The 21,051-nt window shown below is 52.6% G+C and overlaps 2 protein-coding genes across 8 annotated transcripts in view; one reads left to right on the top strand and one right to left on the bottom strand.

The window, feature by feature from the left end:
• Window positions 1-1,184, bottom strand: part of SF3B3 (splicing factor 3b subunit 3) — a 55,311-nt gene extending 54,127 nt beyond the window's left edge. The window contains exon 1 of one of the 3 annotated variants that reach the window (XM_042860245.2): window positions 1,000-1,184. The gene's annotated coding sequence lies outside the window, so the exon portion shown is untranslated. The other 2 variants (XM_005310121.5, XM_005310120.5) reach the window with 2 other exon arrangements.
• The window catches only part of COG4 (component of oligomeric golgi complex 4), a 29,477-nt gene continuing 9,599 nt past the window's right edge, over window positions 1,174-21,051 (top strand). The window contains exons 1-12 of one of the 5 annotated variants that reach the window (XM_065567486.1): window positions 1,174-1,353; window positions 2,258-2,340; window positions 3,464-3,578; window positions 4,256-4,430; window positions 7,412-7,605; window positions 9,851-9,956; window positions 11,660-11,817; window positions 12,703-12,761; window positions 15,376-15,509; window positions 16,981-17,099; window positions 18,571-18,737; window positions 20,261-20,426. In XM_065567486.1, the coding sequence (XP_065423558.1) occupies window positions 1,213-1,353; window positions 2,258-2,340; window positions 3,464-3,578; window positions 4,256-4,430; window positions 7,412-7,605; window positions 9,851-9,956; window positions 11,660-11,817; window positions 12,703-12,761; window positions 15,376-15,509; window positions 16,981-17,099; window positions 18,571-18,737; window positions 20,261-20,426 (1,617 nt within the window). In that variant the 5' untranslated portion in view covers window positions 1,174-1,212. The other 4 variants (XM_065567487.1, XM_065567489.1, XM_065567491.1 and 1 more) reach the window with 4 other exon arrangements.

The following is a 21,051-nucleotide window of genomic DNA, read 5'->3' as shown; positions in this document are numbered from 1 at the left end:
CCTGCAGCTATTCTTAAAAGCGGACTCGATTTTCAAGCTACTATGGCCCCTTTAATAAAGCCCTGGAGGAACAAGGGCATCCTCCCACGGAAATATTTGTCTTCAGGCACCTCCACGGAGTCACCCTGTTTATGGAGGAGGCCTGGCTTCTCCCAGGGAACACAAAAGTCAGGCAAGATTGGTCACCTCTTCACTGTGAGGCAGCACACACAGGAACAGCACCAGGCAGACACGTGCAATCAAAGCACCCAAAGGCCATTCAAAAAGGGAGGGAAGGAAGGGGGGAGGGATAGCGCAGGAGGGTTTGAGCATTGGCCTGCTAAACCCAGGGTTGTGAGTTCAATCCTTGAGGGGGCCACTTAGGGATCTGGGGCAAAAATCAGTACTTGGTCCTGCTAGTGAAGGCAGGGGGCTGGACTCAATGACCTTTCGGGGTCCCTTCCAGCTCTATGAGAGAGGTATATCTCCATATATTTAAGGCTCCCCGCTTCCCCACCCCAGCCCCATCTTGCTTCCTTTTCCCACCGGTGTTCAATGCTCGGCTCCCCTCTTCCCCATTGTTCCGCGCACACTCCCCCACTTGCCCCCTCCCCATCCCACGTGCGGCTCCCGCCGGTACAGCCTACGCTCACCTCCATCTGCACGACCTGACCTCACCTCCCCTCCCGCGAGGGCTCCCCGCGCTCCCCACCCCCGCCCGGAGCGGAAGGGGCCGCAGAACCAGGACGGTTACTGGGCGCGCTCCCGGAGCCCAGCGCGGCCGATACCCCGCCCCACAGTCACGGCACGTCGCGCTCCCCTACCCGGCGCTACGGCGCAGGCTGCGGCGGCTCTCACCGCGCGGGATGGCGGCGGATTCGCTCGCTCCCCCTAGGCCGCCAGCCTGCCAACCCGCTCCGCCATCGAGCCAGCGCGCGCCCTGCCGTGCCCCGCCCCCAGGGCCTTCCGACGGGCCCGGCGCGCGCGACGCGAGGCTGTCCGCTCAACGCCTGAACGAACCCAACACAAGGACGAAGCAATTCCAGCCGGGCTCCTATCCCGCCGCTTTCTGCCCCCCGGAGACCTTCGCTCCGCGTCGCCAACCCAAACCGAGAGGCCTCGCGAGCATGCGCCACTCAGGCACCAATTGGGACAGCCCTAACCGCCGCGCGGACCGCACCGCCGGGGCCTCGGCGGCTCTTCCGGAAGTGACGGTGTCACCCGGAACCAAAGATGGCGGCGGCTGGCTCGGGCCTGAGGCTGCCAGTGGGGGAAGGAGGCGGCGGCGCCTCGTCACTGTCTATGGAGCGGATCCGCTCGCTCACCGACCTGCCAGAGCTGGAGGCCGCCTACAGCCGCCTGTGCGGGGAGGAGGTGGGGGCAGCTCCGCCCAGGCCGGGTCCCGGGTCTGCCCCGCGCCCCCCTCCGGGAGTCGGGTCCCTGGGATAGGAGAAAAGGTCCCGATCTGATTTCTTTTCCTTTGCGGGAGAACCGCGAGGTGTTCTTCGAAACGCTCGCGAGACGTGCAGCTCGGTGTCCTGGCTGCCTCGCCCTGTCACTGACCTCCTCTGACGGCGCTTTGAGATCTGCTGAGACGCCTTGCTAAAGCGCTGCAGGGATCACCTGCATCTCGTTTGGAGGGAAAACATCAATGTCTCTGGCCTACCTGAGTGGGGGGAGGTGACTTTCCAAAATTAACACACAGCCGTTTCTATGTAGGTGACTTTAGTGCCGCTGTCGTCATGTTATTCAAGTATTCCCACTCCCTCTGCCCCCGATGTGGTGGTGATGTAGCCTCTGACCAGAAAGACTGGATGTCTCTTTGCCAGAACTTCATTAGATGGCCAGGAAAGATTGCTACAGACAATGTTAACTGCTTCTTTGACCACCTGTTACAGCCCTGACAGGCTGATTCTATTGCCTCTGCAGCAACCACATCCTCTAACCCCGGGAGCACATTGCTGAACTCTGATTCCCTCATGTAGGCAGCTTGGTCACCTGTACCTTGGGCAGAGGTGATCTTTTTTTAAAAGTTGTATGGTAGAGACCTCCCCGCCTGCCCCAGAATTGGCCTTGGAAAAGAGACTGGGGTGTAAGTGTAGTCAGATGAGGATGGATTGCTGGGCTTTTGAAGGATTGCACTGTGAGTTGAACTCCCAGGAGCTTTAGTGCCCTGCTCGGATCATGCTCCTGGTTTGAGAGTTTGGTTCTTAGCTAGTGGCGTTGATGATCGGTCTGAAAGGGGCATGAAGTGACATGGGGCTGCTTTCTTTTTCAGAAAGGGGTGGAGGAAGAGCTGGAGGCACTCCTGGAACAACAGAGTACCATAGAGAGCAAGATGGTCGCCCTTCATCGCCTGGGGTTAGTAGTTCACCACTTTAATCCTGCTTGCGTGAAGCTAGTACCATGTGATCTGATGCTTTGATTTGAAAAGAAAAAGCAAGTAAGCAAGCTGTAGTGTCAACTGGATCTCAAATTCTTCCTTGTAGTGTTACCTTACGCTGTTCAGCAGCTGCTTCGTTCTACCACAGATGAAGCTGCATGTCAGTGTGGGGAAGTATCAGGGGTTTCTCCTCCCTTGGTGTTCACACCTCACCCTCCCTGACTGAACTAACCTCGTTATCTCCAGACTGATTTATACCTGCCTCTGGAAATTTCCATTACGTGTGTCTGACAAAGTGGGTATTCACCCATGAAAGCTTATGCTCCAATACATCTGTTAGTCTTAAAGGTGCCACAGGACCCTCTGTTGCTTTTTAGTGTGGGGAAGCAATTTCTGTCTGGAAAGCACTTTGAAATGAAAGGTACATGAAAAAGAATTATACAGCATTAGTTTGGGGTGAGAAAAAATAGTGGTACTCTCTTGTGATGTGACCACAAAATGAGCTGCCAATTCACAGTAGATTGTGAAGTTCTTCATAATCATCTCACTCTTGCTTTGATCAGTAGTGAAATGGTAAACAAAGATTACAGTCAAATTACAGTCAAATTATTAACAGTAGGCTTAAGAGTTAACAATCAATTTATCTGAATGGAAATAGCATGCCTCTTCAGCTCTGTTGTTTCAGGCTGTCTGTAGACATGTGCAGACTTCACTGCATCTACTTACCTCTAGTTCATTTTGTAAGATATTTTTATGACTATAAGAGCTAGATTCTCAATTCTATTTAATAAAAGCTTGGATTCTGGAATACGAGATGGCAGTTCCACAAAACACAAGGCCAGCACATCAATCCAACTCCACACACCCTTTTACTGCAAGGGAGACGGCCATTGGTCAGGCCTGGATGTGCTGCTGTCTTCTAGATCTCACTCTTGGATTTGGCCTCTTGCCTCAGTGAAAGTATGCAGCAGTTCATGGGGGGTGAGATCCCGTGGTGCTGGCAGATGCAAGTGCCTGTGTGGGGAGATGCATTGCAGAATGTACTGCTACTTCATATCCACTTTCATATGTATGACCAATGTTCCCTGCATCTGTTTCCAGTCCTAACCTGCAGCTGATTGAGGGGGATGCCAGACAGTTATCTGGGATGATCACCTTCACTTGTAACCTGGCTGAGAACGTCAGCAGTAAAGTTCGGCAGCTTGATCTTGCCAAGGTAACGAGACAATGTGGGAGCTCTGTGCTAAGCTCTCTTTCTGCTGTGTGTGGGTGAGCAGATGAGCAAGTACTGCATTTAACAGATAGCGGAGCATGTGACGAACTGGGACTGTTCTTAATGTGGTCTTTGAATGCTGAGTGGGGAGTGTTGGCCTGGGAAGGCAGGGGGGTTTGGCTGGGACGGTCTGCATTGGGGGATGGGAGATGGGAGATTGCACACTGACACCTGTAATCTGTGCAGATCAGCCTCTCGGCTAAAGGTTTCAGAGTAGAAGCCGTGTTAGTCTGTATCTGCAAAAAGAACAGGAGTACTTGTGGCACCTTAGAGACTAACAAATAGTCTCTAAGGTGCCACAAGTACTCCTGTTCTTTTTTCGGCTAAAGGTGTGTGAGCTGTAATCTGCTCTGTTCTGTGCAAATTAGGGGTGGCTCTTGAGTACAATCCAGATTTTGGGTGGACAGACTTGGGGCCCTTCTTCCTTTAAGATCATCCATCACAACTCTCCAAGCAGCTCAAGCTTCTCATCCAGCTAGTTGCTGACCTGATAGCGAAGTAGCCCCTCCATCTCTGGCAGCCGTGTCTCCTTCCCCTTCTGCTGCACTCTCTCCTCTCTCGAGTTCTGTTTCTCTGGCCCAGCCACGGAGGGGGAGACTTAACTGCTGTTTGTCTTGCAGAACCGCCTCTATCAGGCCATCCAGAGAGCTGATGACATCTTGGACTTGAAGTTCTGCATGGATGGGGTTCAAACAGCATTGAGAAATGAAGACTATGAACAAGCAGCCGCTCATATCCACCGCTACCTGTCTCTGGACAAATCGGTCATTGAGCTGAGCCGGCAGGGCCAGGAAGGTAAGTGCTGTCCAGGTGTAGCTGTTTAGTAAAATAACCTGAGTACTCTTGCTTTTTGAGGCTCTAACTTTGTCCAGAAACTGAAGCCAACGGGTGTGTTAACAAAGAGAGGGATTATGGAATTAGTTGGCAGCTCCTGCAGGTAGCTGTTTACATGGAAATGTCTCAATACTTCTGAGATATAGTTAGGTTAAAATATTACTGGGGGGAAAGCTGACGTGCTGAGGAGGCTAGTTACTGAAAAGGCCACTGAAGTCAGACTAGATGATCATAATGGCCCCTTCTGGCCCTAAATCTATGCAGACTGCCACACATGTAGAGTTGCTGACTTAGGGCTTGACGAGCTTGGCAGCCACTTACTAACCAGCGGGCTAAATGCACTAATCAGTGGTGCATGAGAGAAAAGAGGGGAGGAAGGATGCTCATCAGTGAGGGCCCAGTGCAGCATCATGATGTGATGCCCTGGGGCTGCTGGAATACCTGTTAGGAGCTTGTCCCTGAATTCTGCTCTATAGTTTAATTTCTTATGTTAAATCACTGGCTTGTAGGTGTCTGATAAAGTTGAATCGTGTGCGGTGACCCGGCTAGGCTATGCTAACTGTGAGGCAAGGCAGATGCAAACCAAGACAAAAGGGGTCATTTAAAATTTTTAGAACTTAATAAAGGAAAACCCCCCAAATTTTCCCACGTACTTACTACATATAGTAATAACTTATAGGTTACCAGCATGTTAATCTTTGTGAGCTTGTACATGCTACTCTTCCTTACTCTGCAGTTAATATTAAATGCATTGTTATTAACAAGAACAAAAGAATCACTCAACAATAGACTGTGTCACTTCAGGGAAGAATCAACTTTTCTTCTCCTTGGCTGTAAGTTCAGCTCCACTCTTGCTGTCCTGTTCTTTGTTTCTCTTCGACTTTTAGTGCTTTGTAGATTCAATGTTCTTGAGGGTGTACCTCTTTCCACTGAGTTTATGCACAAATTGAGTTTCTTTACCTTGTGGGCCCTCACTTGTCCATTAGGCCCCTTTGAACTGTATCCTTCAACAGATGTTCAAACAGTCCCTCTCTCTATTCATGTCCTTTAGGGCCCCTGAGGGTGGGCTTCTCACTTACTGTTTTCGGGATCTGTTTTCATCTAATACAGCTTTTTGATCAATTATCTTGTCTCAGAACCCACTCAGTGTCAACCCAGGTTTGATTTACCACGAAGGCAACGTACCAGACATGGAATTTGTGCTGCAGCTGAATTTCAGTGGCATTTTAGAGACAGTCCACTAGGTCATTGTGGACAGTCACAAACCATGACACACATTGTTGAGGACTACAAAATGTGGCTTGGCTTGACCGGACAACATACACCTAATACATTTGATCAGTTCCCTTTTTCACCAATTCTATTTCCTTTCAGGTTTTTCCCAGATCTGTTTTTTTTCCTGCTTCTTTTGATCCTGAAATCTTTCCTATTTTTCTTTCTTTCTCCTTCTCACTTCCCAGTCCCCTGTTTTTATTCTCCTGTTCCTTTCTTTTGCCCCCTCACGTCCTACGCCAGCGCCAGTTCATCTGCTTGCTCAGCGTCTAGCTGCTTCTCCTTCCCTCCTTATCTAACCGCTTTTTCCAACTGCCCCTGTTGGACAGATTCCAAGCCCCCTCCCCGGCTCAAGCTGCCCTCTCATTGGCTGTCTCTCTCCAGGACAGCATTCTGTGCTGTTGCACCACAGATGCAGCAGGTGGTAGTGCCAAGCTCAGGGTGACTACACATGCCCACTGCCCTCTGGCTTCTGGAAGGGGGGGACGCTCTTTCTCCTCTCCCTGCCCTCTATTATTCAGACTTTCCTATGTGCTGCTTTTGAAGAGGGCCCTGTCTCTTCTGCTCCCCTATCTTGCATTTCTGGGGTCCTTGTGAATAGCTCCAGTGTCTGCTGGGGCTGCAGCTCTGAGTTTTTCCCCAAGCGGCAGCAGAATAAGACAGATTGTTTTCAGTTTCCCGGCTGCCCACAAGGTGCTGAACAGCAGCAGCAAAATCTAGCGGAGTCTTGCCAATCTCCTGCTGCTGCTAGTTGGGGACGCTCTGAGCTGTAGAGACGCTGCAGCTGTCTGGGTGCAGTCTCAGGCAGCACTTGGCAATGAAAGCTTTCCGGGTGTGCCGCGGATGAGCCGAATGACTTGTGAATCCTCTTGTCGCCTTTTGTTTTTTAAATGGAAGTTTAAATTGTGCAGCAGTTGCTGCGTTAGTGCTCTGCCCCATCCAGTCTCGCCAAGAGAAATTTCTTACTGGCTGGAGAGTGAATTTGTAAAGCCCTGTCTGTACAGCATCCTGCCAGAGCGCTGATTGGCAGACACCATTCCATGTCTCTGTAATTAGCTGGTCCTAACTCTCTCCACCGTCCTCTGCTCCCATCTGCTATGCCTGGGCATTGGTGGGTTGGGGGGCATGCATTCTGCCCTCTTGCTAAACGTGTGGGTGCTCATTGGGTGGGGGGGGAGGGACTTCCTAAAGAACCAGGATAAACATGGCCAGCAATGTTCCAGTTCACAGCACCTCTGCTGACCCAGGATTAGGCATGTCATGGTATTTCATTGGGATATCAGTGGAACATCTGATTGGCCATGCACAGCGGATAAGGGGTATGTGGGCCAATAGCGAGAGAGGGAGGGATTAATGATGTTCATCAGAGTTGCTAACGTGTTTTAATCCTAATTAGGTTTTCTCTCCAGGCCTTAGGGCACAGGGATTTGATGATCTCAGTGTGAGCCCCCGAGCTGGAAGAGTCTGTGTATACACACCCCCTTCTCGCCCTCCTTTTTACATCTAGGTTAAAGGTCTTGGGTGGTTTGGGGGAAGAAATGAATATGAGCCAGGGACCTGTCTCCTTTCAGGCTTTGATGGCTCCTGACTGCCAGCTTGGAGCTGTAGCTACATGGGCATGGGCCTGGTCCTGAACCTGGTACTAATGCAGTGCTGTGCCCTCTGAACAGGCAGCATAATTGATGCCAACCTGAAGCTCCTGCAGGAGGCAGAGCAGCGCCTGAAGATCATAGTGACTGAGAAATTTGACGTGGCTACGAAGCAGGGAGACCTGCCTCAGGTGGAACGTTTCTTCAAGATCTTCCCCCTGTTGGGCTTACACGAGGAGGGGCTGAGCAAGTTCTCAGAGTATCTCTGCAAACAGGTAATGGGCGCTGCAGGACCCACCGTGGCCCCTGGGCTGGCCAGAGCACCTCAGAGGAGAGTAAAATCAGGGCTCTGCCAACATGGGTGTTGAGGAATGAGATCTTGGCTCCTGTGCATCTACTAATGGTTGAATCTCTGAGACAAGATTGGGCCTGGTCAGAACTTTCCCTGCTCTTTGTGCTACCAGGTAGGGCTTTTGGGTGACCAATCACAGATCCCAGGCCCTCACTCTGTGGCCTTTCTTTCCCCCTCCTTATCTCACTTAGAGACAGCACCGGGCTGCTTGCACTCAGCCTATGGCCAGCATGGCCCCTCTGCACCCAGCCCTACTGCACTGCCACGTCAGACAGTTTCTCCGGTGCCATTATATGCCGCGATCTGATTAAATGAGCCCTCGTGGTTAGGCAGATTTCTCCCAGAAAATGAGAACTTAGTATGAGAGTCCTCCATCTCCTGCTCCCCGGTTCTAGGTGCTGCTGCGTGGGGCTGTGCCTAGTGCTGTTGCCTGTGGTGGTTCTAGGGAAAAGGAACCAGACTGGATGGGTGGTGGGCGATTATGGAAACCGTGAGGAAGTGGAAAGAGCCCCAACAGGGGAAGACCTGGGAAGGTCTGTGGGGAGAATTGGAAGGAGAGGGAGAACTGGGATGGGGCAGAATGGGGAGGGAAGGGTGCAGAGTGTCTGGAAGGAGGCCACAGTGCATAGAACAGTAGTTCTCAAACTTTTGTCCTGGTGACCCCTTTCACATAGCAGGCCTCTGAGTGCGACCCCCCCTTATAAATTAAAAACACTTTTTTATATGTTCAACACCATTATAAATGCTGGAGGCAAAGCAGGGTTTGGGGTGGAGGCTGACAGCTCGTGACCCCCCCCCCCAAGTAATAACCTCGCGACCCCCTCAGGGGTCCCGACCCCCAGTTTGAGAACCCGTGGCATAGAACAAGGTCAGAGGTACAGTTAGGTCAGTGGTTCCCAAACTGGGGTTCGCGAAATGTTACAGGGGGTTCTTGGGAAAAAATTCCCTACTGGTGCACAGAGCTGTCCTTAGGGACCCTTGGCAGCACGGGGCCAGCAGCACGGGGCCCCTGGACTTCCAAGAGCTAAGGAGATCAAAGCAAGCGTGTCTATCGCACTGAGGAGATTTAAACTTCAAGACTCCTTATAAGAAATGGAAAGGGAGGTGGCTATTTTTTGCTGTTTTTAAAATGAAATAGGCAGGTAGTATTTTTAAAATTATTATGAAGAACAAGTTTAAGCTTTGTTGTAACGTGCGTTGTTTGCCTGGACTGCTCAAGACCTGAATGCTTGTATAAGAGGAACTCTTTGAATTGGCTTCTTAGATACCTTCATGCTATTTCACATCTGATACTCCTCGATGAAACATAGGAGCCTCGTCTTAGAACAGGTTTATTCAAAATGATACAAACTACGAAAGTGAGATCTTGGAAGAGTGTTGCCATCTTCATAATGTACTAAAAATACTGTAATGATAAATAATAAATAGTGTGTAATAAGGATGTCATAAAAACAACTTTTATATTTCCAAGATCACTGCTTTTTATACTCAGGGAAAGGAGAAAATCCCTGGAAATATTCATTGTTAGGAGGGGGTTCGTGAGACTTGACACTTCGGTGAAAGGGGTTCACAGGTTGTTAAAGTTTGGGAACCACTGAGTTAGGTGCATTAGAGATTCCCATGGCCCTTCTCTTTGACCTTCTAGTCTTGGGGGCGAGAGACAGGAAGGGCCTTGCTGCTGTTTTCTCTTCACAGAAAGCACTTGGGGTGCCCCCCAGTGGTGTAAAGGGGAATTACAGTCAGGTACCCAGGTGCTGAAGGAAGCCAGGCTGTACAACATTCATTTCATGTCCTGCAGCTCTCTGCACGGGGCGTAAGAGCCCTAGTGAATGGCGTTGGGGGTATTTGCTAGGCTGCCTGTAGCGGAGTTTTCTAGAGGCGAGAAGCTAGGATTTGTCTGCTCTTTTAACAGTGGTTCCTGTCTGCATGGCACAGCCAAATACACCTGTCTCTGCTAGAGATGTAGACTGCCTTACCCCTGGGGTCCCTTCTGCCATCAGACCCAAAGCATTGACATCTGCTCTGTAAGGTCCATGTGTCTTGTCCTGCTGGTGGCAGCAGCAGATGTGGGTAGAGGGAAGGGCTGCATGGGGCAGGAAGGCAAAAGTCTCCCTTGTGGGGGGGCTCTGCCAGGACCATATTGACCCACTCCTTCCCCTGGAGTTTAGGTCGCTAACAAAGCCAAGGAGAACCTGTTACTAGTGATGGAGACGGACATGAGTGACCGTAGGGCTGCAGTCATCTTTGCAGATACACTGACGCTCCTCTTTGAAGGTAATTCCTCCCTGCACTGTTTGTCGGCTGGAAATCTTCCCTGATGGAAGGTGCCCAGACAATGTCAAAGCTCTCATTTCTGGCTGCAGGAGGGCAGAGCAGTGCCGTTTTCCTCTTGTGGTGCTGGAATAAAGTACAAGGGTTGTCAGCCTGGTGACCCAGCTAGGTTGGAGTGCCGTCTGTTTCTGGCCAGCAGGGGGCACTGGGTCTGGAGCTCGCTCTTTGTTCAGTTTTGGCTGGCAGGAGAGGGACTTGTAAAGGACCAGCTGGCTTCCTCCCCCAGGCCCGGCTTCTCCTGGAATTTATCCTTCGCAGTCTCTCTCAGCCTAAGGGACTGAACCAGAGCCGGACTGGAAGAGTTGTAGATCTCTGCCTTAGATAGTCAGCTGGATGTGAAGGTGCTTGGCGAACGGGGCGTGGAAGCCTCCCTTTTCTCTTCCTGCTCCCCCGAACAAATTGGTTAGTCGCTGAAGAGTTTTCCAGACGCACAGCTCCCCTGCCTCACCTGGCCAGATGAACAAATCCAGCCCGTAAGGCCAAAGAGCTGCTGTCCCTCCTGGGCTGATCTCTTGGGTTGGGCTAAGGCAGCTCTTGCCCTCCTTGAGAGTGGAGGGCAAGGGAGTGGGATGTGTGCTGTGCTGTGGGCATCCCAGCGAGGAAAGGACTAGTGCGCTTTGCTGTCATCCCACACTGCGCTACTGCCAAGCCATTCTCCTGTGCTCGCAGTCTTTGCTGCTGCTGACAGCCCAGCGTGTATCTTCTAGGCTTGCCTGGCAGTGGGGCGAGGTACAGGAGAACGCAGGGCTGGCTATCCGAGGGGCTGTCTGGGGAAGAAGAGCAGAGTTTGCCTTGAGATGAGTTGCCCAGAGCTAGAACTGTTCTCTTGTAGCATTACAGGTGTGTAGGTGATTGGACTCAGTCTTTGGCATTCAGGATCTGCTTTGGTGCTGGCTGTGGGAAGAGGTTTCTTCTCCAGTTGGCTTAGCTGGTGATTAGGGAGCTGCAGGCAAAGCTTTATACCTGGCGAGTGCGCTTGGTGGCCCACCTGCATCCAGTGCTGGCTGCATTGGCTGGCAGCAAGCGCGACGTGCCCTGCTGCTGGGGCTGGGGGTGCATTGAGGCTGGCAGCCTGGTTGAGGGGCTGGCCTGTCAGTCTCTGGGGAGGGGGTGGCTTGCCTCCCGGGAAGCGCTGCCTGCGAGTGGCTGCAAGGTATCCGCTGCAGCCCCCAGACGCACGGACTGCAGTGGCTCGGTGAGAGCTAGCGCGAGTAGAAATAGCACCGTAGCCTGGACAGCGGTGGCACGGCTGAGCCATGCCGGGTACGTACCCTCTGCTGCTGATGCCCAGCTGTGACAGTGCTGTTTATACTCCTACTGGCTCTCGCCAAGCTACCGTCATGTGTATATCCGAGCAGGGGAATCGCACCCCTAGCTCGTAGGGCAGACCTAGATTGCAAAGGGAGAGAAGGTGGAGGGTTGAACATTGGGGAGGGAGAAAGGCACCCCAGGATGTAGGGGGGTGATGTGAGGATCCCACCAGCCTGGATTCTGAGCTGCACTTGGGGAGGTGCTGTGTGCCCCTTCCTACGCCCTAGATCAGGATGCCACAGCCCACGTCTTAGTCAGGATTGGGCAATTGCCCTGCCCGGGGCTTCCTACCACCATTAAAGCCACGGAAAATTGCCACCGCTGTCTTCTGGCAGGAATCGCTCGCATCGTGGAGACCCACCAGCCCATAGTGGAGACGTACTATGGGCCAGGGAAGCTGTACACCCTGATCAAGCACTTGCAGGTGGAGTGCGACCGGCAGGTGGAGAAGGTGGTGGACAAGTTCATGACGCAGAGGGACTATCACAGGCAGGTGAGAGTGATGTGCAGTGCAGACTGACTGGGCTGCGGCCTAGAGCCAGCTCTGAGCCTCATCCCCAGTGATTCTCTAGCATCCCGTAATCCTTTGCAAATGGAGTATGCTCCACGGGCCTCGTTGCTGGGCTCTGCATGGCCACGTGGGAAGCCTGGGCTTGGTACCTCACTTTCCAGGCCAGCAGGTTTGTGGCGGCACGCTCAGCCTTGTGAGGAGGGCGCCAACCCTCCAGGATTGAGTCTCCCAGAATTGGCATCGAGCTCCCAGAGACGGTTGAAAGCAATCCAGGAGATTTCAATGGGATATTTTAAGAACATGACGTTATGTCATGTTGGGGGGGGGGGGGGGAGGAGGGGGGAATCTCCCGGAAGAGCTTCAGTCAGAGTTGGCAACCCCACTTGTGAGTGGGTGGAAGGGACCTGGCTTTACTCCATCACTGCCCTGATGGATGACAGAGTGTCAGGAAGTGGGCATCCGCTCTTTGCCCTGAAGGGCAGCGGCCATGGGACATGAGTGAGGGAAGTGAAGATGATCCTTTGAGGTTTGGCTGGGTGAGCAGGAGAAATCCGGTGGGCGTTCTGAGCTAGACCGTGTCTCTGACTCTTTCACTGATCCTCCTGCCAGCTACAGCCCTGCTGCTAGCTCTCATAGGCACACACCTTTAGAGGCCATCTGCACTCGCTCTGCCTGGCCTAAGTCCTCACTGAGCCCCAGAGTGAGTTCAGTTGCTGGGGAACGGGGCATGCAGGTGGGTTGGTTTTCCCGGGGACCTCCCTGTGCCAGCTGCCCCTCAACAGGATCGGTCCTATGGGGAACCTAGCGTGGGGTTAAGGGCGATGGCGGGCGGAGATGGTGATGGCTCTCCTCTTCTCACAATTGCAGTTCCAGCACGTTCAAAACAGCATGGTGAGAAGTTCAGCTACAGAAAAGATTGAACCAAGGTACAGAAAATAAAACACTAGCTGCTCTCTTCCTCCACATTGGTAGCTTCCTCGCAGGTAGCTAGCATGTTCCATCAACCACCAAAGCATAAAATCCCCTTTGGTGTGTGTCCTTATTGCCCTTTTAGGGTCCGTGCTTCTTTGTTCTGCTTGTTCGTTACCTGAAGTATCAGACCTTGACTTCCCTGAAGGCCTCGGGATAGGACAGCACAGGAGGCTGATGCCCGATCTGCCGGCCCTCTCTGGTGACTCTTACAGCTGGGGTTAGTGAGCCACCATGGGGTGCTGTGACTTCCCACACGGCAAGTCCATGGCAGAGCTGGAAGCAGAACTCTGGGCTCTGCACAGCGAGATTCTATTGCATCAGTTTCTCTCGAATGAACTGAAATACTTCGTTTCCCCGCTCATGATGGTCTTAAACTTGTCAGTTGCCCCAGATTAAAGCCATTGGCAGTGTACCCAGATACCACGCTGGTGCATGCCCTGTAAATACAGCTGAATCCTTCCCGTGCAGTCAGACGTCTCTTAGAGCACACACCAAGCTCTGCCATCTCTGAACAACGCACCTACCTTGGTGTGTTTCTATAACTTAACTTCTTTATGAGGGTAGTTTGTTGGCCTATGTCTCAGCGAGGCTAGATTGGCCTGAGGCTCAGTTCCCAACCTGGAGGAGCAGCTGTTTGTCCAGTCCCTCCCCTTGGGTGGCCCTCAGGAGTTTAGGCTCCCACCGGCAGAGTTCTCAGGAGCACTGGAAAACACAAGCCTTCCCACCATGTCAAGGTGCAGTCCCTGGGGAAGGCTAGAAATGCATGTAAAAAAAACTACAAACATTTTTGTTTTTCAAACAATTTCTTTTTGTGATTGTATATGAGGATTTATTACACTCGCTGTGTGTAACCTTCTTCGGCAAGTCGCTGTGGAACTCGTTGCCAGGAGATGTTGAAGGCCAAAACTATACCTGGGTTCAAAAAAGAATTAGACAAGTTCATCATTGGGATAAGGTCCAGCAATGGCTATTAGCCAAGATGGTCTGGGACACAACCCCGTGCTCTGGGTGTCCCTAAACCTCTGACTGCCAGATGCTGGGACTAGACAACAAAAGATGGATCACTTGATAATTGCCATATTCTGCCCATTCCCTTTGAAGCATCTGGCATTGGCTACCGTCAGAAGACAGGATACTGGGCTAGATGGACCATTGGTCTGACCCAGCATGGTCATCGTGTTCTTATTTTCTCTGGGCTTTATCTTTCCCATCTGTAAAATGGGATGATAATATTTCCCGCCCATCAGGTTGGTGGTGAGGCTTTGTGTAAGGCACTGTCTACATTTATGGTGGTGTATAGAGAACATATACTGCACCTCCCCCCAGCAGGGGTAAAAATAGCAGTGTAGGTAGTGAGGCACGGCTTAGGTGAGTGAAGACATGCCAGACCCTTTGGGCACGGACCCATGACAGCTCTCCACATGCCCAAGCGGTGCCTCCCATGGTTTCCCTGCTATCTTTAGCAGTGTAGCATCCCTGCTGCAGTGAAAGGCTCTGGCAGCAGGGAAAGACTCCGGCAGCTCCCCGTGCCAGAGCCTTTCACTGCCATGTGTCGTACACACCAGCATGGCTGCAGCCTGCTTCTCACTGCAGCATGTAGCGACACATCCCCGACGTGCTGCTGCCAGCGTAGACAAGGCTAAAGTAACGTTTGCACGGAGATTTTGGATTAGTGATGAAAGGCTCAAGGGGTATCAATTTCCTTTTAAATTACACAAGAAGCTACCTTTTCTTTGCACACTCAATGTGCTGCTCTTTGCATGCAGGTACCATGGTGTGTTTCCTCACCTGCTGAATCCAGACAAACCCTTTGTTATTTGCAGGCGCAGACTAGCTCTTGCCAAGGGTTTGTAAGGAATGTTTGCATACCAGAGCATATATGGAGGGAGCAGTGTCCAGGAGATTCCAGCCCTGGCCGGGCAGAGATCACACCTACTGCTAGCTGGGTCTAGTATGGCTTCTGTCCCAGCCTATCAATGTTAGTTGCAGCCACCACCATAAAGAACGCTGTTCTTTAATTTTTTTTGCAGAGCTTTTTGATAAATCCATCCTTTGCTCCTTTTGTGCATTATACGTCAGGGTGGTTATTTTACACTGTAAACTGCTTGGTGACCCTGAATTTAATACCGATCATAATCCCTTTTGCTTCAGGACACAAGAAGTCTCTAACTGCTTGGGGATAGGAGAAACTTCCTCCTTGGGCCCGGCCACTGTAGATGTCTTGCACCTTTCTCTGAACTATCTGGTGCTGGCCACTATTGGGTGACACTCTGGCCTGGCTGGACTCCTGGCCTGCTCCAGTCTGGCAGGTCCTGTGTGTTACTCCCCATGATAAAGTGGCCAGAAGCAGGTCTCTGCAGTCCTGAGCTCAGCGATGCATTTGAAAGTAAAGGGAATGGCGGGCTGTTCTGAGCCTCCTGCAGACAGCCATCTTGCAGCGCGTTGGCTCTCCCGGCTCCCGCGGGATGAGCATTCATGCTTCTATAGCGTGTGCTGCCTTTGGTTTAGGAAACCAGTGCCCTTCCTTTCCTGGGCTTGCTACATTGTTTCTCACTGTGCCCCTTGTAGGGAACTGGACCCCATTTTAACCGAGGTCACCTTGATGAACGCCCGCAGCGAGCTGTACCTCAGATTTATCAAGAGACGGATTGTCTCGGACTTCGAGGTGGGAGACTCCATGGCCTCGGAGGAGGTAAAGCAAGGTAATCCCTCGAATGCCAGTGCTTCTCTGGCTCCGTCTTTACAGCTTCTCAGTGGGGAGCTGGCTGGGTGAGAGCAGGCACTGCTGTGTAGCGGCTCATTGAAGGCAGCTTCTGGGATAGCGCTTTGGAGGGCTGGACTGTGCGGCATGGGGACCCCCATTTTCACAACAGCGTTTCATGCATCCAACCTCCTGCACAGTCTGACCCCTCAGTAGCGCGTCTCTTGGAGCGTGTCGTCCTCCTTCACTGTTGGGAGACCGGAAGAGTGGTGTGCACAGGCAACCTGACCCTCCTCTTCTGCTAGCTGGTTTGGAGTTGAGCTTTGACCTTCTGTTACTTGGTCTCCTTTCCCACAGCTAGCGGGGTTGCATGTCAGACTTAACAAATGCAAAGGATGGACTCTCTCCCCTGCCCACCCAATGCAGGCGGATAGTGCCATTGTTGAAATTTGGAGGTGACATCACATCGTGGTGTTGCCCTGGACCTCCTTTGGTGGGGGCTTGTCTTCTATCTCTCTCCCTCGCTGGCAGGTGCCTGGCATGCTTTGCATGCACTACCTTAGTCCTCTAAAACCGGGTTCTTAAATATTTTTGTAGCATGGACGGCAGCTGAAAGAGGGGAGAGCGTCTCCTGGACGCCACCGCTTTCTTTCATGGCTGCATGGGCCAGCTCCTGCTCGCATGTCTGTCTGTTGCGTAGTAGCTGGAAACGGAGGTGAGCCAGCAGCACGTGACCCACTCGCTCGCCGCAAACCCCAGTTTGGGAGCCATGGCACTAAAGCAAACAGCCCCCTTTTCAGTGTAGAATCCTTAAGGTAAAGAAATCTCTCTCTGAGCAGAGCCAACATCAATACACGTGGGCTGGAGAGCTGGGGAAGGGAGCAGGAGCTGGGGAAGGGGTGAGGAATTTAAATGACGGGCTCGTCTGGTGTCTTAATCAAGGTCATGGCTAGTTTTGATTTCCGCTCCTATCCCACTGGGTGCTTAGTGTCACTGCTGGAGTCCTGAGGAGCCCGTCATTGACACCTTGCGATTTCGAGGCCCCACGGCCATAGCTGTCATCTTCCCCGCTGCCGTTGGGCTGGACCTCCCGTTGGAGCTCATCTCTCCCTCCGGACGAGCAGCTGACGGATGAGTTCCGTGGTTGTCCTTTGCCCAGTAACTAAATACGCTGCTTCTGCGCTGGCCCAGCTTCTCTCCGCTCGGGCAGTGCGACTGCAGTTGGCATGCCAAGGGGCCTGGCCGGGTGCTGGTACAGGATCCATCCAGCGTCCGCTTGGCAGGGCTCTCAGCTGCTCTTTGCTGCACGGTTCCGACACGCGCTTCGTTCAAGGCAGCCGGGATTGTACAGTGTGGGCCCCTCGGGTGCCATCCAGGCAGGTAGCTGCCGCCCCTCTAAGGAGCTGAGGCGGCCATGGGCAGTGCTTTCGGATGCTCAGGCAGTGGTGGTGATTCTGCCTTGCACTCTGTAGCGCATCACAAGTCTTTGGACAAGCTCCTGAACAACTGCCTGTTGAGCCGCACCATGCAAGAGCTGATTGGCTATTACATCACCATGGAGGAGTACTTCATGCGGGAGACTGTCAACAAGGTAGGGCCTGCGGTACTGTAGCCTGGGGTGGGGACCGGGCCTTGAAATCCACAGGCGATTAAGGAGGTGGAAGCCTGTGGTTCATGCTGCTCCACGGTCCTGCTGAGCTCCCTGCCACAAGTCGTGTAAGGGGATTCCATTCGTTCCCCTGCCCCCTTTCGGCAAGCGACCTCTGGGGCGCCCACTGGGAACAATGTCACGTGAACAATGTACAGAATTAATTGAAAAACTCCCTGCGCTTTCTGCGCTTCCCAGCCCAATGTCCCCTAAGGGTGAGCTGTCTAGCTGAGGCTTGCAACCGGACACCCCCACGCGCATGGGCTGGTCAGACTCGGTAGGCTTCGCAGAGTTGCACCTGGCCACAGCCTCCGAAGGAAACCCCAGAGCACTGCTGGAGGTGCTGTTGGGGGCAGTCTTTCCTTGGAGGCAGTAGGAGTCCAAGGGTGGCGTAAGGCGTTGATGGGGTGTAGAACCAGGGTCCTGCCCACCTGGGGCTGTTAATCCCCTGGCACCTCTTGCTAGAGTAGGAGTGTTAACCTTGTTGTCCTGGCCAAGTTCTAACTTGGGGGATGACTCCGCTGACCTGGATATCCTGCAGCATCAGCCACGCTCGGATCCTTAGCTTCCTGTCCTAAGCGCTCGCTGTGTGCTGTTGAACAGCTCCAGGCAGCAGGGGGTGGATGAAGTGACTCCTGTGTGCAGAGCTTGTGACGGGCTGGATCCTTGTGTTGAAAGCCATTCTAGCCGTGTGCGGCGCTGCTCCCCAGGCTGCCTTCCCACGCGCCGCCATGGAGCGTGCCGCGCCAAAGGGCCCTTAGCCAGGAATGGACGTTACGATGCTTGCTAACGTGACATAACAATGAGTTTCAGGTACCCCAAGCTCCTTTCACGGCCCGTGCAGTGCAAGAGACTCTTCCGTCACATGGTGACAAGCATGTATCTGGAGGGGGATGATGTAAGCAGGTTGGGTTTGATCCCTATGAGACAGATTGTGTTAATAGATAAAACTCAGAGCCAGGCTGGGGGTCTATCAGCAGCGTATTGTGTTGCCGTGTGGATGATTGACGTCCGGGCCCGAGGTCCCTGGCTGGGTGTGCTGTAGGGAGGCAGTGTGCTGCCTGGGGAGTGGAGCTCTCTAAGCCCATGGGGTGGGGGTGGAAGAAGGGGCGTCCTGATGATCTTCCCTGTTCCACCATTGAATATTGAGAACTAACAAATGGGGCTGTACCCACAGACACTCTGCTGCTTAGGCTTGGAGATGTGCTGCTCGAGTGGGGCTGGGAGGGCTCGTTGCCCCAGGAAGGTGGGTGGCAGCCTGCAGGAAGGGGGAGTGTGCTTGGGGCTGGATGTTTCTTTGAGCCGTGCAGCCAAAGATGAACCTGAGCCGCTCAGCGAGCCTATCTCAGTCACTTCCGGACCTGCTGGTCCTTTACCCGCTGCACTCATTGCTGTGAGTTTTCTTTCCCTTCAGGCCGTTGCTATGGACATGTGTGAGAAGGGTCAGCTGACCTCCAGCATGGTGGATGACGTCTTCTACATAGTGAAGAAGTGCATCGGGCGCGCCCTGTCCAGCTCCAGCATAGATTGTCTCTGTGCCATGATCAATCACTCCACCACCGAGCTGGAGTCCGACTTCAGGTAATGGGGCAGGCTGCCTGCAGGCGTCTCTGGCAGCTGAGTGCTGTCTCCGAGTCCCACAAAGGGCACATGGAAGGATGGGGGGATGCGAGAAAATATACACTATTTATCAGAAATGGCCATAACTGATTTTCCCCCTTATTCGGATCTAGTTTTGTTGCATATTTAGCAAACACAGCGTTTGTAATAGGATGGTGTTTCCTGCATGTAGAACCTCTGGGTTCCCATGCTTCTGACCTCAAGCATATCTCTTCTCTGGGATATGCCATGTGAAAACAGGCCCCTTGGATCTGTCCAGGGCCTGGTAGCCTTGGTGGGGCCAATGGGTGCAAGAGCCTCAGACCAAAAGTCCTCCAAAGGGCTGAGAGGAAATCTGTGTAGTACTTATACCTGTTTACCTGCACGACTGTACAGTCTGTGCTGGGCCACTCGCAGGCATTCACCTTAGAGCTCCACATGGCAGGTGAGGTTCCCTGCCATGACTTGAGTGGCTGCCTGATGCTTTTGAACAAGGGGCATGTGGGTACAGAAATCAACCTGTGCCTGTTTTGCATCCCAAGATGGCAATAGCCAGAGTGAACACACAAGTGACTGCTCTCAACAAGCTACTGCAACCAGCCCATGTGGGTGAGGCTGGATCCCTGGATGCTGGGCAGTGGACTTTGTGAGGAGCAGAGCGATTTGGCAGGGTTCTGTTTGCCATGCCTAGATCCAGCTCCTGACTTGAGCAGAAGAGAACTGTTGACCAATATTTGCTAGGCTAATTGTTATAAGTGTCTATCACTTTATTCACACCAGGTATGGTAATAAGCATTGAGCACACAATATCAATATAACGTTCTATATCTCTTTCTTGTGGTTACATGGCCTGACTTCGTCTGTGTTCTCTAATCCTGTTCACTTCTGCTATGTATCCCATAATGCTTTTGCAAAGCTGAAGTCCACTTTGGCTTTAGAAAATAAGAAAGTTGTCAAAGGCAAAATACATGAATGTTCTGCCCAGTACAAGCTAGGGAGGTACCTTCTTGGACCAGTACCTGGAATGCTGATGTCCACAACAAAGCTAAGGAAGGAACAGAACTACAAGTTAAGGAACTGGGAGGAACTGGTGGGCTGGATTTTAGTGACATATAAAGAGTTTTGTAACTTGTAAAATCATCCTAGAAATACTCCTAGCTGAACTGTGCAACTTTGGAAGCAAGCCTTCTGTGTAAGTGACTTCAACAATGCTGCATGAGTCGGCGTCCCAGAAATTGGTAGCGTATTGAACCTTTTTTCCGGTACTAAAGTATCATTGACTCTTAGCAGTTAACCTGTCCTGATATTGGTCTGTTGAGTGTGTTTTATAGCGAACCAAAGCGTGGTCAAGCAGTGGACTATACAATTTCCCAGCAGCACTGGGCCATGTTAATTCTCCTATGTTGTTCCCAGGGTGAGTCGTGGCCAGAGGGCCGGGCTTGTGCAACTGGGCCTGGCCTGATGCTTCTCTGTCCGCCTGATTGGCTTGCTCTGTCCATCCCTAGGGAGGTTCTGTGCACCAAGCTGAAGCTGGGCTTCCCGGCCACCACCTTCCAAGACATCCAGAGGGGGGTGACCAGTGCCGTGAACATCATGCACAGCAGCCTGCAGCAGGGCAAGTTTGACACCAAAGGCATCGAAAGCACCGATGAGGCCAAGCAGTCCTTTCTGGTGGGTTTCGTGCAGGCTGGATGGAGGGGAGGGCAGGGCAGGCGGCGAGGCCGGAGGGCCTGGAGAATGTGAGGAAAGGGAGATGCTTGAATATCTAGTGTTCCAGGAACAGGAAAGACTGTCTCCTGGGCTTGAGTGATATGACCATGGCCTGAGAGCCAGGATGGGGGCAGGGTGACCTCTGACTCCTGGTAGAAGGTTGATGCTGCATCTCCCAAACCGTTCCTCCCTGGATACTTCGCCAGGCAAGATCCTCCAGTTATCCCACAAGCTGCGTGTTCCCCTTGGAAAGTGGGTCTGCTCTGCGCTGAGCTGATCATCGATGCCCCTCAGAGAGGCACTGGGAGGGGGCCACTTCCCCCGGGGGGAACTCTTGCACGGAAGAATTGCATGGGATGAATGAGCTCTGCTGATACGCCGAAAAGGTTTTCATCACTGGTGGCCACTGCGCTTGGAGCATGAGAGCCGCTCCGTTGTCTTCTCTTCACATAGTGCTACAGCCGGCCGTGTTCAGGGGTCAGAGCCTGGAAGTCAGCTTTACAGAGCAAGAAATGTGAGCCCACCTCTGTCGCCTCTGTGGCTCTCTGCTGCTTCCCTCCCTCTGGAGGAGCACTGGCTAGATCTC

The sequence above is a fragment of the Chrysemys picta genome, chromosome 14 (assembly GCF_011386835.1).
Source record: "Chrysemys picta bellii isolate R12L10 chromosome 14, ASM1138683v2, whole genome shotgun sequence".
NCBI lineage: Eukaryota > Metazoa > Chordata > Testudines > Emydidae > Chrysemys > Chrysemys picta.
This window is presented reverse-complemented; position numbering and strand designations above follow the sequence as displayed.